This window comes from Mustela erminea, chromosome 1 (genome assembly GCF_009829155.1).
Source record: "Mustela erminea isolate mMusErm1 chromosome 1, mMusErm1.Pri, whole genome shotgun sequence".
Classification (NCBI taxonomy): domain Eukaryota; kingdom Metazoa; phylum Chordata; class Mammalia; order Carnivora; family Mustelidae; genus Mustela; species Mustela erminea.
Genome location: NC_045614.1, coordinates 91,706,789 through 91,724,089, shown reverse-complemented (window position 1 = coordinate 91,724,089; position 17,301 = coordinate 91,706,789). Strand labels below are relative to the sequence as shown.

General features: G+C 52.5%; 1 protein-coding gene across 1 annotated transcript in view; it reads left to right on the top strand.

Moving 5' to 3' along the window:
* The first annotated feature begins 1,531 nt into the window (after positions 1–1,531).
* RAB6B (RAB6B, member RAS oncogene family) overlaps positions 1,532–17,301 on the top strand; it is a 58,475-nt gene continuing 42,705 nt past the window's right edge. The window contains exon 1 of the mRNA XM_032333495.1: positions 1,532–1,974. Coding sequence (XP_032189386.1) covers positions 1,905–1,974 — 70 coding nt within the window. The 5' untranslated portion in view covers positions 1,532–1,904. The remainder of the gene's footprint in view (positions 1,975–17,301) is intronic.

Sequence of the window (17,301 nt, the reverse complement as noted above, 5' to 3'; positions counted from 1 at the left end):
TGTAACTCCTCTGGAATTTCAGTGGAGAGACCGCTCAGGGGGAGGAAGGGGGGGCAGCATGGGAGCCTCCTCTCCTTCTAGAGCTTCCTTCAGCCCCAAGCTGGATGCAGTCACCCGAGAGGGCAAGAACCCCCGGAGCAGGAGAGTGGGAGTTTCGAGGGTGCCCCTGAGCCTGATGCCAGACACAGTGGGGTAGATATCCCAGAGTACTGGCCTCCAATCCCTGGGGCTCCCAAGCAAGGGAGACTCTGAGAAACAGAACAGTTGTTTTGATTTGCATTTTAGACATTCACTCAAACATTCAACAACTATTTACTAAGTTCTCAGGTCCTTGAGATTGTGCAGTGGACCTTCAACAGCTGCTGTCATGGAACTCACCTTCTAGTTTTCAAACAAGCAGTGAGAGAGGGACTTAAGATAAAAAAATCAGGAAGATAGAGAGATACCCCAGTCAAGCCACGGACAGCAGAAAGAGGATAACCACTGTCCTTTGGTAATCTCTGGGGGTTGAGTTTGCTTCTCACTCTTCTCTCTCTGTGTATATGTACATGCCCATGCACACACACACACACACACACACACACACACAGCTTGTTCCCAAATAAATAAATGTTCTTCGAACCGCTATAAAGAAGGAGACCATGTGGCACTAGGACGGTAAGAGGCAGTTTTGTGAAACCTCCATCAATGGGAATGTCTTACCATTGGGCTGTCCTGGGAGTGATCATAACACCTGAGCTTCTTGCTCTCACCCACTCACAACTTGTCCCATGTGCCTCAGTGGGCCAGCCGAATGCAGAGGGGAATGGGAAGCAACCTGGCCATCCTCTGGGAGCTAATTGTTCAGACACAACTAATTGCCAGGGCAAGCGGTGGCCTTGTCAGCCTGGTGGCCCCAGAGTCAGGAACTCCAGAGCACTGTCCAGAGATGGCCACGCTGATATTCAGGTATCCCACGGGACAGCAGATTTAGGGTAAAATTATCTGTGGAGGCGGTTGGCTTGAGATTGGTGCACCTTTTCTGGTCCTCCTCTCTTGCTGGCGAGGTCTAACGGGACACCTATGACCTCACAGAGGCGCCCAGAGGAGGGACCTGGATCTGGAGAAGGGAGGGAGGGTTAGAGGCGCCATGGGGTCACAGTCAATTCAGTCTATCCCCCACATGATCCACCACACCCTTGGTCTCCCCCATCCTCCCTTCCTTTCGGTCTTCTGGGTGGGGGAGCGTGCATCGGCGTCGCGGGAGGTGGAGGAAGGGACCGGCATCTAGGTTTTAAAAGACCAGAAACAAATGTCCCCTGACAATTTCGTGTCATTTCTCTGGATTTAAAGGAGGGGTCGAGGGAGTAGGCAAGACAGACGTAGACGGGGAGCGAGAGACGGCTGGGTCCGGGGGTCTCTCGGAGGCCCGGCCAGGCGCTTCTCTACCGCCAAGTGCGGGTTCCGGGTGGGCGGGCGGACGCCCCCTGCCCCGCAGCGGCGCGAGCCCCGCATGACATCAGAGGCTGGGGAGCGCGCAGAGCGCAGGCGCCGGCGAGGAGGGAGACGGGAGGGGGGCCGCGGCGCGCGGCTCGGGAGAGCGCTCCTCCGCCCCGCGCGCCGTCCCTGCGCCCCGCTCCGCCCGCGCCTCGCTGTCCGCGCCGCGCCTCGGGCGTCCAGAGCGCGCCCCTCGCACAGCAGCGAGCGCCGCCCGCAGCAGCCCAGCCCCAGCCTTCTCCTCCTCCGCCGCCGCCGGACACGCAGCCGCAGGCCGGGGCCGGGACGCAGCTGGGGAGTCAGGGACGCGCGCAGCCAGCCCTTCCCCCTCCGGCTCCCGCACCGCCGGCCGCCTCCCCTCGCCCTCCTCCTCCCTCCCTGTTCCTTCGCTTCTCCTCCTCCTCCTGCACGGCCCGGCTGCCAGCACCATGTCCGCAGGGGGAGATTTTGGGAACCCACTGAGAAAATTCAAGTTGGTGTTCCTGGGGGAGCAGAGCGGTAAGTACCCCGCTTATTCTCTTGGCTTGGCGCTGAGTCGACCCCCGCCGGCACATCCTCCGCCCCGCCGGGGCCCCGGCCCCGGCCCGGAAAGGCCCCTCCAAGCCCGGGTGGAGGGGAGGGACGGGGATGTGGGGGTCGGGACCGGCTCGGGTGGGGCCGGGCCGGGCCGGGCCGGGGAGGGGCCCGGGGGAGGGATGGAGGGGGCGCTGGGCCCGAGGTGGGGGTGAGGGTGGGAGGTGGGGTGCGGGGCTAGAGCCGCTGCGGGGCCAGCGCGGCGGGGAGGCCGGAGGGCGGCGGCTCGCTCAGCCGCGCCGGCCGGGGCGTGAAGGAGCTGGGCTCGCCCGCTCCCTCGCAATGCGGCACCGGCTGCGGGCGACCGCGCAGGTGGCCAGGAGCCGGCGGGGGCCGGGGGAGGACGGGCGCCCCTCTTCGGAGAATGAGGCGGGGCCGGCGTCTCGCCGGAGGGCTCCCTGCGGACCCTGCCCGGACCCATGTTGAATGACAGGCACGTCCAGGCCCTGGAGCAGAGGGCTGTGGGGGAAGGCCGGCAACTGTCTCCTGTGGAAAGAGCGGGCGCAGGCTGCAAGGGAACAGGGTGCCTACCTCCCCCTGGTCTACGTCGGATTGGGCACGGAAGGTTCTAGACGCTGCCCGGTGCCAACGTGTGCGAGCGTCTCTCCGGCTCAGGGTCTGGGCGAGGACGGCCAGGGTTCCCTGGTGCGAGGCAGATTTGGGGGATGGTACAGGGGTGCCTCGCACCGAGAGGCGGCGAAGCCTGGAGCTGGGCAGAGAAAGGACCAGGCGACACGCCCTGCCTGGCTTCCCAGCACCCCTCCTGAGAGCGCTGATGGCAGAGGAGTCTTCCCACCCCCACCACCTAGCTTACCGCCCGTCTTGGGGGAGGGGAGGTCACCGTGGCAGCCGGCCAGGGGCGGGCGGGGGGCGGGGGAGGGGGAGACAGACGGCTTCCTTGCCGCCCAGCAGCCTCCCTGGGGGAAGCATCTCTGAAACCCGGGATGGTCCCAAGGCGGGAGGACCAGATTGAAGAGCGTGGACCCCTCTGACACCTGTAGGAAGGAGTGGTTCTCAGAGCATCTCTCCAGAGGCCTCTCACCTGGGGCTGCAGAGAGACCTCCTGGGCCTTGCCAGCTTACCTCAGGAAGAAGGTGGCTACTGGGGATGGGATCCCCAGCGCTAGCTCTGCAGACCAGTCCAGTTCACCTGGTTTGGTGCCTATCTGTACTAGGGGCCAAGACACAAGCAACCTTAGGAGGACCTGATGGGCTCAGGGAACAGTGCTCACCTAGTTTGGGTACAAGTGGGTTGTGAAGTTCACATGGCAGGCTCCTGTGTTGCTGCTAATTTCCCGGGATGGATGGATCAGAGAAGGATGTCAGAAGGTCAGGTCCTAACAGGGGGATGGATCCTGGGACCAGGCTGGGTATTTCAGAACAAGATCAATTCAGCCAGCCAGTCCTGTGTCCTGGACTCTGAGCTTCTGATTCTTATAGAGTCCAGCTTCAGAGCTCACTATTTCCCATGCCTGAAAGGATTTCAGGAGTCTGTATCTCAGTGCTAATCTTACCTGGCCTGGAGCCCTGGGCTAGAAGCCTAATCAGGCAGCCTGGGAGTTGAATTCCTATCTGTGTTTCCTTGAGCAGATTTCCAGGCCTTTCTGAGCCTCAGTTTCTGTCTCTGTGAAATGGTTGTTTGAGGTTCTTATACTCCTTTATGTTTCCCCAGTGCCTCTCAAAGGGCCTTGGCCCTAGGGTCTCAGAAAACATTCATTTATTCTAAGTCTGAACACGCTTCAGTAAAGCACCAGGGCTTTGATGAGGAGAATGTCTCTTGTGAGTTTGAGTGAAAACTCTGGACTCCCTCAGAATCTCTGATAGGCTGAGGCCCCTGAGGATCCATGCCAACCCTCTCTGTTCCTAAATCACAGAAATGAGAGCTTAAGGCCTCAGAGATGGAGCTCCCACCTTACATGTATAGATTAGAGGTCTGAGGCACAGGGATGGGAAGGATTTGTGGAGAGTCCCACTGTGAGTTCCCAGCACTTCTGGGGCTGGAACCCCATCTCCTGTTCCCAATTATTAGTATGTCATTGGGAATTAAGATGACCTTGAATCAGGGAAACGAAGAATGGGGAAGTCTTCCTGAATCAAGGTCACTCTCTGACCAGACTTGTGGCTGTGACCTGGTGGGAATGCTGGGCTATTTGGGTTGGGGGCAGGGTTTGTGGGCCCTTGGAACACAAGTCATTAGAGACAAACAATCTGCCATCAGTGTGATTGGTTATTGGACCTGGTCCCTTCTGACTGGGAGCCCTAGGGCCCTGAGAAGCCTCCTCCTACTTGAGTGTATAGTGTGTTGTATACCTTCCCCTGGCTTCTATTCACGGAAGTCAGCACTTATATCCAGACCCATGTGACTCTAGAAGGCTCGGTCAAGCTCAGCTGGCCCATGTGTCTTTTGGGGCCCCTGAGTTAGGTGGGGGACATATGCCTGAGCCTGGGGGGGGGGGGGGATTGGGGAACTGCCTTTGTAGACACTGCTTCTGTTTTGTCTGCACTAAAGTTCTGTGTGTGTTGGTCCTTTGTGTCACTGCAGCCTGTGTATTGCAGGGAGCTTCTGAAGTCTGACCCTCCCTCTACCCTGGCTCTCCCTCCCTATGTGACCTTGAAGGTCCGTCACCTTCTGTACCTCGGACACATGGGCCAGCTGAACCTGTCCGAACCTTCTAGAGCCACATGGGTCTGGATATAAGTGCTGACTTCCCTGGATAGAAGCCAGGGGAAGGGCCTGGAGGGATGTGGCCTTCTCATGTTTCTTGTGCCTGGTATAGTGGTGGCACCTCCCTAGGCTAGTAGGTAAAGATAGCTGGACTCCAAAAAGGTGTCCCTGAGCTGAAGCCCAGTGATACAGAGGACACCCTGAAATAGATAATCCCAGGAGGGCATGAAGCCTTCAGAAATACCAGGGCCTCGTTTGAGTGGGAAGCCCTTAAGGAACCACTCTAGAGAGAACACCTGTAGCCTGTGAGAAGGCCCCCCTCCTGGCAGCAGAATTACTGCTGTCTCCTAGACCATGGAATACAGGCTGGCTGGCTGGCAATGTCAGACTAGCAGGGGTGGGATTGTGGAGAGGGCTGTGGACCCAGAATGAGGGGACTCCTTCCAGTAGGCAGGCGGTGCAGTCCTGCTGGTGTTCAGATGGCTGTCCCGGGTCTGCTGGCCGTGCTCTTGTGCTGGTGGCAGTAGTAGGGCAGGCACTCTGATACCCACAGTGACCCTTGATAACATCCAGACCAGATGGGCCTGTGTATGAGGACGGAGAGGAGGCCTGGGGGATACACGTCTTCCTCTGAAGTTCTGATGGTGTTCTGTGGGGGGTTAGGCTTCCCTCAGTGCATGTGAATGTGTCTTAGGGACTAAGGATGTGGACAGACCTGTGGGTGTTCCGGCCCCTTCCGACCTCCCTTCCCTGAGACTCCTCCAGCCAAAGCAGGAAGATTGAGGGACCACGACAAGTTTGGTCTGGTTTTTCAGGCTGAGGCCACATGACTGCGTCTCCCTCTGACATGCATCCTCCTTGTCCTGTCCCTGACAGTTGTGCTGCCGGAGGGGCCATCACAGGGAGCACAATGTGAATGGCGTCCCCAGAGTTGTGCAACACAGTGATTCTGCACATGGCTGCCTTTGGCCACTCAGTCATTTGTTCACTCATCCCTCTCTCTCTCCCTACCTCCCTCTCTCCCTTGCTCCTTCCATCATCCATTTATTCATTTAGTCAGGTCTTTGAGTATATCCCTGCCTCGCAGGACTTATGGTCCACTGGGGAGTGCAGACATCTGTGGCTGTAATTACAGTAAAGGTCTCGGCATGCTCTGACAGGAAGAACAGCTGCCATGGAAGAGCCTAGCAGGGCGTCCCACCCACCTTTGTGGGCAGGTGTCAGAGATGGCTTCCAAGGCTTCAGAGGAGATGCTTCTGTAGGCAGCCAGCTGCTACTCCTTCGGTGGGCTGAGTGCAGGGAGTAGGTCTAACAAGGGGCCCACCCTCTCCAGGGGGCTTGGTCTGTCTTCCCCCTGCTGTGGAGAAAAAAGGGGTGGGGTGGGGAGCAGGAGGACAAGGGTGTCTGGCTTGTTAGTGCTGAGTGGGGGCTTTCCCCCACAGTCATCTCAGTCCTGCGGTTAAGGAGTGGTCAGTCCTCCTCTCCCCTGCCTCCCGCCCAGAGGGTTCCCTCTGCCCCACCCAAGGCATGGGTCAGCCTGTCCGTTACCGTCCACCGCACACCACTCCTAATCACACAGGGAGCCCTTTGCTGGCCTGGGCATTGTACCTGAGGCCCATCTCAGAAGTCTGCTCCCCGCCACCTCCCAGACCCACTTGCTCTGCTGTGGCCAGCCCACCTGGGCACACACCGTGGCATAGCTTTGGTTTCTTTCTGAGCATTTTTAAAAAACTATCACATCCTGCCCCATGACCTCTCTGTTGTCTCAGTCACTCTGGGTTTTCAAATGTTTATTAGCTTTCTTTCAGATACAAAACCTCTAACTGAATTTTAAGCCCCTTAAAGGTGAACTTAAACATCTAAGAGGACCAGGTCTTAGCTCCTTTCCCCTCTTCCCATCTGCAGAGGGTTCATGCTCATTAAATATCTGCATTTAGAAATGATGAGATTATCCTCACTAGATGATAGGTACTGATAGTCCATTAAAAGTGAGGGGAGTCAAGGTAGCTTTGAAACCGGATTCTTCTTCCTGACACCTGCTGCTTTCTCAAGCCTAAAGATCTTCACTAGCAACACTTACGAATCTTTCACTGGGGTTTGGAGCATTGAGCCTTGGTTGTGCCCAATACAGTTCATCTCACAAAAGCTGAACTTCTCAGGGTACCCCCCATCCCCACCACCCTCTCTAAAGAAATATGAGAAGGCAGCAAGACCTCCGAGATGGGAAGGAAGGGACATGCCCAAACCAGAGGTTGCCAGAGTTCACTTGGAGATCTGGGGTAAATCATCAGGTGGTTCTGTGCTTTAGCTTTTTGGTCTTGTTTTCTCTCCTCCCAATTTTTTTCCTCCCCTCTCAGTGGCTGGAATGAGGGGAGAAGCGTGGGTGTTGTGTATGGACCCAGAATGTTGGCTATGTTTCTTTAAAGAGGTGTGCATGAGATGAGAGAGAGTCAGATGAGACCCCAAGGTGAGAATTAACCTGTATTGGGTATAAGATAAGCATGGTGCCCTCGATGCTGAGAGTCAGAGACAAGAGAACTAACCAGAAGAGAAAAATGAGAGTGTTGGCATGTGTTCTGGTTCTGCAAATGTAATAGTACCATCCTGTGCCTGATCTGATTATCCTGATCATTTTTAGCCCCCAAATTAAAATACAGCAAAATAACCTTATCATCCTTTTGTTACTTATAACATCCCTGAAGTCAGTCCACGAATATATACCCTTATAGGTGTTATTACCCTGACCTTGCAGACTCACATGGGGCAGACCTGAGAGTGGTAATTTCTGTGTCCATCCAGGCAGCAGCGTCTCTCCACCCCCCACCCTTTGTGTCTTCCACTGTTGCTGAATGAATGAACCATTGAATGTGCAAGGCTGTTTGGTCTCAGTGTAAATCACTTAGAGACATTGTTGGGCAGAACCATTGATCAAGGTGAGCGAAGGAGGGTGAACAGCAAAATCCATAGACATCCAGAGTGGGCTGCTTGAAAAACTGTGCTGGGCATTTTCTCAATTGTCTGTCTGTCCTCCTTTTCCATTTATCAGCACAGAATAGAGAAGATGGGGGAGGTTGTCAGGGAGAAGTACCAGATACCCCCTGAGATGAGCGGCTTTGGTTAGAGCCAAAAAGACAGGCACCAGGCAGAGTTTCTGCTTCATGGGACAGGGAAGGAGAGGATAAAGATTCATAGTGTCTGTGGACTCCTAGGAGGAGTTTCTTACTGTATCTTAGGGCTTGAAGCTTCCAATTTTCTATTGGTTTCCATAACTATTGGCCTAAATTAAGTGGAATCTTTCTAAAAAGTAAATGTTCACTGCTGTGAATACTTTATCGTTTTAGTGAAGTGATTTATTTTTAGTAAAAAAGCATATTTATCCTGGGCTCTTGGTAACAAGACCAGTGGGAGCCCAGGTGACATGACCACGTGTCCTGGGCAGGCCCAAGGGACAGGCCAGGGTACAGGAGAAAACAGATGATACCCTGCACCTAAGGGCAGAAGAGAGCCTTAAAAGCCACGGTTACTTCCAGGAAATGCACTGGAGGACTGGCAGTCTGATGCCCTGGCAGGTGCTGTGGGTAGTGAGCCAGGGAGAGAGGAAAACTTGAGTTGTGTGCATTCTGTGCTAGAGACCACAGGTTTCTTCCAGGGCCGGGGTGGACAATTGGTGAAGGGGCATGATGGCTTACTAGGATTTCCCCAGAGAAGGGGGCTTCCAGTATTGGGTTAACCGGCTCACCCAGGTTCCTCCGTGGCTGTAGATGAGGTGAGGGCAAGTCACAGAGGCTGGCCTTGAACTGGGACTTGATTCTGAGGGGAGTGGGGAGCTGGTGGAGTGTCCTCAGCTGGGAAGTGTCACAGTCACATCTACACCAAAGAAGGATTCTTCATTCTAACAGCTTAGAGAGGATGATGGATGGGAAGGGGTCCAGAACAAGTCTGCCTTTCCTGGTAAATGGATCTGACTCTGCAGGGTTTCTGTGTTCTTCCTCCCGGTAGCAGTTAGGAATACTTGCTATTCCCTAGGCTCCACACAGGGTACTTTCTCCCTAGTATCTTGTGATAGATGTGAAATTTTCCCTGATATGCAGATCAGGAGACAGAGGCTCAGAGAGTGCTGGTCATGGCCTCAGACTCACTGCTAGTGTGGCAGCATTGAAGTTGAACCCAAGTCACTCTGAGAAACACATAGTGATCTGTTGGACCTCATGCCTCAAAGGCAGGTTCAGACCCTGTTGTGGGGAAGAGAGGACAGAAGAACACCGAGGCCTTAGAGACGTGAAGTCTGCAATAAGTGTGTCCTGGGGAATTACATGCCAAGATCTTTGCTGAGGATTGGCCAGTGGATCACAGCATGGGGGTGAGTGGGAAGAGGCCTCTGATTCCCCTCGGCTGGAGAGAGACACTGGGGCAGGGAGGAGGACAGGGGATTGCTCTAAGAAGTAAGTAGGATCTCGGTGTGGGAGTCTGCTGGAGCTGGGTTGCATATCAGACCCTCCATTCTTACACAGAATGAACTGCTCATTTGGGGTGGTTTGAAAGGAGTTAGTTGTGTAGAGTGTGGGGCGGCTGAGGCCTTCCCAGGTCAGCCCTGCATTGCCCTATGGAGGTAGATGCCATCCCTGTTCTAGCGGAGAATTCCTACGCAGGGAAGAACCAACCATACCAAGTGGCTGGCTTTCCCCTGGTCTGGGGTCACCCCTCTCCTGGCCTCATTCTCCCCCAGGCCTGGAGATATCAGGGCCCTGGAGACTTTGTTCCCGTTCGGGGGTCAGCCAGCAACAGTCTCTAGTTGGATAAGCCCCAGCCATTCTCTGGCTTTCTTGATATATCCTCAGAGGGTACTGGGCTGGGTGACCATTCAGGCCCATGGAGCTCTAACTCGGGTCCTGGAATCCAGTGCCAGCATGGGGTATGATGCCAAGCCAGTAACACTCCCAGCTGGGAGACAGCACTGCTGGCTAGAAAGGTGAGAGGGACTGCAGAGAGGAAGGCATGTAATCACGGCCGCTGCTAACTGTCTCCCCCAGAACTTCCCTGGCCAGGCCCCAGTGCAGGGTCCTCTCCAGCCTGCTACCTCCTCTCCTGGGAGGCCTTCCTGGCCCTCCTCCCTGGTGTGCCCCCAGGGTGCTGTGGCTCATCCCCTCTGATGGTGTGTTTGACTCAGGTTGCCAGGCAGCAGGGACGGGGCTGTCCTGCCCTTCCCGCTGGCATGCGGTTATTCCTAACTGTACAGAGAGGATCTTTTATTGAGATAACAGAAAAGGGGACAGCTCCCAGGTACTCCTACTCCAGGACACCTCTTTCTGCAGTCAGCGGGTGGGTGGTAAGCAGGGAGGGCTGGGAAATGGCTAGCGCCAAGTGGAGTGTATGCAGTGTCCCTACCCGGCCAGCCCCAGCGCCTGCTCCAGCCTTATCACCTACATACTCCCTGCTCCTGTTCCCTGCACTTCTGCCCCGGCTCTGCTCCTCACTCTCTGGGTGGGGCTGGGACGGAATAGGACCACCGAGCTGATTTTCCTCACCAGACAGCACGGGTTGCAAGAAGATCAATACATCCATGCATGGCTCATGGTAAATACTCAAGTCATAGGTAATTTTGTTAATGAAACAGTGATCACAGTCCCTCCTTTCGTAGATGAATGAGAAAGAAAGAAGTAGGGGTGGAGGTTTTGAGAATCACTGATGGGTCATTTTTGTGTAGTGAGCTGCAGAGCCCACAGTGATCTGATCTGATCACACTGTGATCTGATGAGTGGAGCTGCATACCCATTTTATAGATGAAGGAAGTGTGTCTCTGAGAGGGGACAGCTTTTTCACAGATTGAAGGGCTCAGACTGGAGAGCTCTGACTGTGCCCTTTGCATGAGAGACAGGTCCCTCTGAGGATGGTGTGCTAATTCAGAGAGACACGGAGAGAATGTTCTGTTCTGACCCTGTTGATGAGCGAGGAGTAAACACTGCGCAGACTGAAGAGCGTAAAGCGAAGCATTTCAAACAAGTGTTTCTTGTTTGTTTCGGCATCCAGTGAAGGGAGCGGTCTAGGGGGAAAGAATGGAGAAGGGAGAGCCGTGGAAGCATTGAGACGGGGGCGGGGGGTGCTGGCACTCCCCCAGACACGGACGGACCTAGGTGTGTGGTCACAGGGCTCCTGGAGCAGCACCAAGACAATGGGAGAACCAGGGTGGTTTGCTCTAGGTGACGGCACCTTCCAGCCCAGGTGCTGTCCAAACAGAATGAAAGGCTGGAGGTTCCCACGGAGGCACTGATGTGTACTGGCACAGGAGTGCAGGGACCTGTGTTTGGGTCGAGGACAAGGTGAGCAGCGGGGACTGCACCTGTGGAGGGCTGCTGACCTCCAGCATTGCAGAGCAGGGATGGAGAGAGGGGGCTCTCACCTTGTCCGGGGCAATGAGAGAGGATGCTCAGCAGTCATGCCCCAGTGCTGTGCTTTGACGAGCAGTGTCAGCCTTGTCTCTCCCTCTCTGAGGCGGGTTGGCTCTGCCCCACTGGGACCCTGCAGTTCCCAGACTGGGTGGCTGTGAGCAGGGTCAAGTGTTGGGAGCAGGAGGTCTTTGTTTAGTTCTGCTCTTCCCTGCGTAGAGCACCTCTGAGAAGGGCTTCTTTTTAGGAAGGAAAAAAGGCCCCCCTCCTCCCAAATTAGCTGAATTTTTAGAATATTAACAGATCCTACCTGTAGCACCCGGAACCAGAAGTTCTCTGATTCTGATTCATTAGGTCCCTCCTTTCCTTCCCCACAGCCAGCCAGTGTGCCGCAGGCTGCTGCCCAGATCAGAGTCTGAAATGCAGGCCTGAAGAAGTGCCAGGCCAACCACCCAACTTGGTTTTCGCCCACCTACATCAGAAGAGGGCAGAATTCCCCAGGCGGGGCCAGAACCCAGCTCCCTCCTGCCTCCATCGTGCCACAGAAGGGCTACTCTAAACCAGGGTTCTAGTTTGGACGGTGTCAGCATGTCTGTCCACCTTGGCTTGGGAGGGCTGGATGTGGTGTGTGAGAACCGGGCAGAGCAGGGTGCAAATGCCCAGTGCAGTAGACACATCAGGGGTCCAGCCTTCCTCCCCTCCACCCCCACCCCAAGCCTCTCTCCGGGGCTGGTAGCTTCTGTCCTGAGGCAGGGAGGCCCGTGAGGTTCTGTTGTAGACGACCAGCCTGTCACCACTGTGGGAGAGGAAGCAGAGGCTGAGCGAAGGGTAGAGATGGTACCCCTTAGGAACATGTGAATGTGAGATAGTGTGTCACATGCCACCTCAGGTGACCCCGAGTGAGTCGTGATCTGGCATAGCCCCTCCCCTCGAGTGCACGTGGAAACTGAGTCTTGCTTCTACCCAGTATGGTATGGTAGAACTGGTGGATGTCCCTCCCTCCCATGGTTGTTCCTGTAGAAGAGTCCTCTTGCTGGCCTTGAAGAAGCAAACTGTCTTGTGTGAGAGGGCCTGGAAGGGGTTTTGTGGCGTGGAACAGTGAGTGGGCCTCTAGCAGTTAAGGGTAGCCTCTGGCTGGCAGCCCCAACAAAAGGGGGCCTAAGCCCTCCAGCCACAAGGAACTGAATTCTGTCAGCAGTCACAAGAGCTTAGAAGAGCTTGGACGCCAGGTGCCAGAAAAAAGTGCTGCTACCACGCTGATACCATGATTGCAGCCTTGTTAAGACCCTGAGTAGAGGGGCGCCTGGGTGGCTCAGTGGGTTAAGCCGCTGCCTTTGGCTCAGGTCGTGATCTCAGGGTCCTGGGATCGAGTCCCGCATCAGGCTCTCTGCTCAGCAGGGAGCCTGCTTCCTTCTCTCTCTCTCTGTCTGCCTCTCAGTGTACTTGTGATTTCTCTCTGTCAAATAAATAAATAAAATTAAAAAAAAAAAAAAGACCCTGAATAGAGGACCCACATAAGCCGTGTCCAGACTTGTGGCCACAAAAACCGTGAGATAATCAGCAGTTGTTGTTTTAATCCACTAAGGTTGTGGTATTACATGATAACCAATAACTAATACGATGGGGTGACGTTTTTCCAGGAAGGAGACACCTTAGAGATGCCCTAGTTTTGCAGACAAGGATTTGGAGCATCCAGGGTGGGGCCAGGACCAGCTCCAGGTTAAGCCGCTGGCTCAGGCCACCCAAAGGGAGTGAGGGAGGCCCCTGGGACTGGGGCTGTGGTTCTTGCTCTGCTGTTGCTTTCTTCATGTGGCCTTGAACAAACCCTCCTGCTCCCTGAACCTCCATTTTCCCCACCACATGCTGGATCATGTCACATGTCAGGGCTGGGTCAGACTTTCTCTACCTACCTTCTTGTCCTGACGTGGTATTTTGCAGCCACTCTGATCTGTAAGCCTTCTGGGACCAGGCTTTTGCATCTTCATGCAGTTTACTCCCTGCTGCTCCTTGGCACTTTTTGTGTTGCATGTTTCCACTGGGACTTCAGGAGGCAGGATCTCCTTGTCCTGAGCACGCTTCCATAAGCCTTACAGGCTCAGAGAAACCTTTGAAGAAGAGATCTGGCTGTGAACCAGAAGAGATCTGGCTGTAAACCAGGAGAGAAAATGTCTGACCATGGCCCTGGTGCTATGTGATTCTGAGCAAGTGGCCCCTCTTTTCTAACCTCACATCTCAGCTCAATGAGGGACTTGGGCAAGATTAACTCTAGAGTCCTTGATGGCTCACAGCACTTCTGGTGCAGCTTTTTAGAGGGCTTATTAGGGAACCAGAGCTTGTGGGATAGGAACTGGATGAGCCTGGCTACCATCTCCTTGTCCTGGGACCCAGACATCCAAGTCCAGAGGGCACACCTCAGGATTAACTCCGCTCCCTCTCTCTGCCTGGGCCTCAGGTCACCCCAGGGCCCGGTCAGCAGTTGTCCCTGGTTCACAGGGGCTGGAGACATAGTGTTCTTCTCTCCCTACTGGATGACCCTGTGTCCAGTCCCAGGCCCAGGGCCCTGGAGATCTAGAGCACCTTCTCTACCTCAGTAACAATGATGCCGATCTCTCGACTTCACCAGGAGTGAACCCTGAGCAGGTGACCTTGAGTCCCTCATGAGAGCTTCTTTCTGTTGACTGAAGGGTGAGTTCTGTATATCCATTCTTCCCTTTCCAGCTGGCTCTAGAGGTGCAGGGGCTGGGATTCTGCCTGTTGCCTCCTTATCAAAGCATCAAGGTGAGCCTCTGTGTGAGGCTGTGTGAGGGTGTACACAGGAGAGGAGGAGAAGCTGGGGCAAGGAAGAATGCCAAGAATAGTTCTCTGTGCTCATGGACACCCATGGATGTCAGCCCAGGGTCCTCTGACGGGCCTGGGCATCTGGGAAGGTGCCCTGCCCACATTAGCCTGCAATCTAGACACCACTCTCACCTCCTGAGTGAGCTTGCTCTCTTGACCAGACCATAGCAGTGCTCCCATGGATGGGTAGGTGTGGGTCCACCGTCTCAGGGCTGCTCTGACTGGACCTCAGCTGACAGCCTTGGAAGCATAAGCCATGCCTCTCAGCACTGCCTGCTCATTCTCACTACCCTACTCTTCTCTCTCTGTTAGTGAGGCTTTTACTGTCAATGACACCAGCAGTTTGCTTCGGGAAGAAGGGATAAACATGAGCACAAATAAAGCTTTGCCAGACTCCGTGCTGTGGATGGGCCAAGAGTTCCTATCAGTTCAATAAACGACCAGATTGCTTTAACACCGGCCTTGTCAAAAAATCGTCTGGTGGTGGGAATTTAGCTTGTGCTCCCTCTTTCTCTCAAACAGACATACATATCCTCACTATGAATCAGTTTTTCACAGCATGAGTGCAGCTACTCAGGCATGCGGACACGACTAGCCTGGGTAGGGTCTGATTGGAGTTGGACTGAGCCTCGGGTCATTCTGCCCACCCTGGGCTGGCTCTCCAGGGAAGCCATGGCAGAGGGTAACTGTGTGCTGTGGGTGGGGGCTCCTGATCTGAGCAGGGAGTGGAGGGTGGCTAGTACTCAAAGCTAGCAGGTGCTGGTGCTGCTGTTGGGACCTGGAGGGGAGACTGCACCTTTTTTGAAGCTGACAGGAGTCTCTGAGATGACTCAGTGAGGCAGAGAAGGTACAGACAGTATGTGCACTAGTTGTGGTTGGGACGATCTCTATAGTCCACAAAAGCTGTGTGGTCAGGTCTCAAGTGGTTGTCAAGAAGATCCCACAGATGCTGTCTCAGTTTCACAGCTAAGACACCAGGAGGATCAGGGAGTTCCGATGCACACTAAGGCTTCTGGTGCCTGCTGGATTGAGCATGGCTCTGTGTGTGTGTGTGTGTGTGTGTGTGTGTGTGTGTGTGTGTGTGTGTATTTGCATGCATCTCCACGCACATGCATGCAAAAACAAGTGGTGGTTTCACACAGGCTCTGCCCACTGAGCTGATCTGTCCAGGCTTGCTCAGTCCCCTGGCCCATGGTTAGAAAAGCTCCTGGTTTTCTGTAAAAGACTAAGTTGATGCCAAGTCCAGTTATATTCTGGTTTCTTAGGAAAACTTCATGTTTACCAGAATGTTTAATAAATCAGAACAAGCCATTTCCTGAATGGGCCAGGAATCTGAGAGTCATGGATGTGTGCACGTATGCATGTTGTTTAAAAAAAAAAAAAAAATCACCATATTTCTTTCTTCCTTTAACTTTTTATCTTGAAATAATTTTAGGCCTTTAGAAAAGGTACAAGAATAGTGCAAAGACTTCCATGTGTGTTTCACTCAGAATGTTAACTTTTCACTGCTCTCGTAGAATTCATAATATGAGAGGTGAGGATAGGCATTTCTACCTACAGTGTACATATGAGGAAGCTGAGCCCCAGAGAGGATAGTAACTAACCTAAGTTCACATAGCAAAGAAGTGGCAGAGCCAGGACTCAAATCCAGATCCACCAGACTTTAAGTGCATGTAATATGTGTGATGTAAGCATGATTGTGCAGGTGTCCTGTTCTTCTGCCCAGAGAACTTACTTTCTTGTGTTACAGGTCTCCTAGCAGAAATTGTTTTGGCATTTGATTCCTTTTTGTCACCTTCATTTTTAAAAGATTTTTGCTGGGTATAGAATTCTGTGTTGACAATACTTTTCTTTCAGTACTTGAAAAATGTCATTTCATTTTCTTCTTGCTTGTGTGGTTTTTGAGAAGGAAACATAAATTTTTTTCTTCCATGTTTTCTTAGGTCTGTGATCCAACATATTGTTATTTTTGTTTACAAAGTCAATGATCTCTTAAAGATTTTTATTTTTTTAAAATATTTTATTTTTAAGTAATCTCTACACCCAGTGCACAACCCCAAGATCAAGAGTCACATGCTCCACCAACTGAGCCAACCAGGTGCCTCCAAAGACTTTTTAAATAATATGAAAGAAATATATAACCACATATTAACAATTCCTCATGTTCATCATTCTTTAGTGTAGATCCACATTTCCATCTGGTGTCATTTCACTTTCTCCTAGAGGAATTCTTTTAATGTTCCTCATTGTGAGGGTCTGCGGGTGATGAAATCTGTCAGTGTTTGAATGTTTGAAAAAATTTTTATTTTATCTTTGGTTTTGACCGATGTTAGATAATATATATCTGAGAGTTATGGTGTTTTAGGTTGATAAATTTTTCTTTTTCAGTACTTTACGGATATTGCTCCATTGTCTTCCTGCTTGCATTGTTTCTGAGGAGAAATTGCTGTCTTCTCATCTTTGTTTCTATGTACATAATGTATCTTTTTTCTCTTACTACGTTTATGATTTTCTCCTTATCACTGGTTCTGGCAAATGGATTGTTATGTGCATTGGTATGGTTTCTTTCGTGTTTCCTTTGCCTGGAACTCATTGAAATTTTTGGATCTATGTGTTTATAGTTTTCCTCAAATTTCAAATATTTTCAGTAATTATTTCTTCAAATATTTTTCTCTGTCACTGTTCCCCTACAACCAGTCCTTGTGGACTTTAATTACGTATATATTTGTCCACCTGACATCATTCCACAGCTCACTGGGGTTCCAACCCCTTATTTCTATTCTTTTTTGTCTTTGTTTCATTTTAGATATCACCATGTCTTCAAATTCATTGATCCGTTCTTCTGCACTTAATCTGGGAGTAATCTCTTGTTAATCCTAGCTGGTGTATTTTTAAATCTCATACCTATAGATGTTTGATTTGTGTCAATAAATGTCTTCTACATCTTTACTTAACTTTTTGAACATATGAAATAGAGTTATAGCAATTTTTAAATGTCTTTGTCTGCTGATTCTAACATCTGCATCAGTTTGGGCCTGGTTTGATTGTTTTTTTCTTCCTCATTGGAGATCTATTTTATTGGTTCTTTGCATGCCTAGTAATTTTTAATTAGGTTTCAGATATTGTGGGTTTTGCCCTGGTGTGTATTGGATAGTTTTTGCATTCCTATAAATATTCTTAAGATTTGTTAGCTGGGACTAGAGGGGTGCTCACCAGAGTGGGGCTAGTTATTGCCTACTTCTGAGGCACAGCCCAGTGTCCTGTAAATGATGAGGCTTTGCATTCTAGCTGGTAGAAACAGGTACTACCCCCAGGCCTGCGTGGATGCCAGACAATTTCCTTTAATTCATTTGAGTGGTTCTTTCCC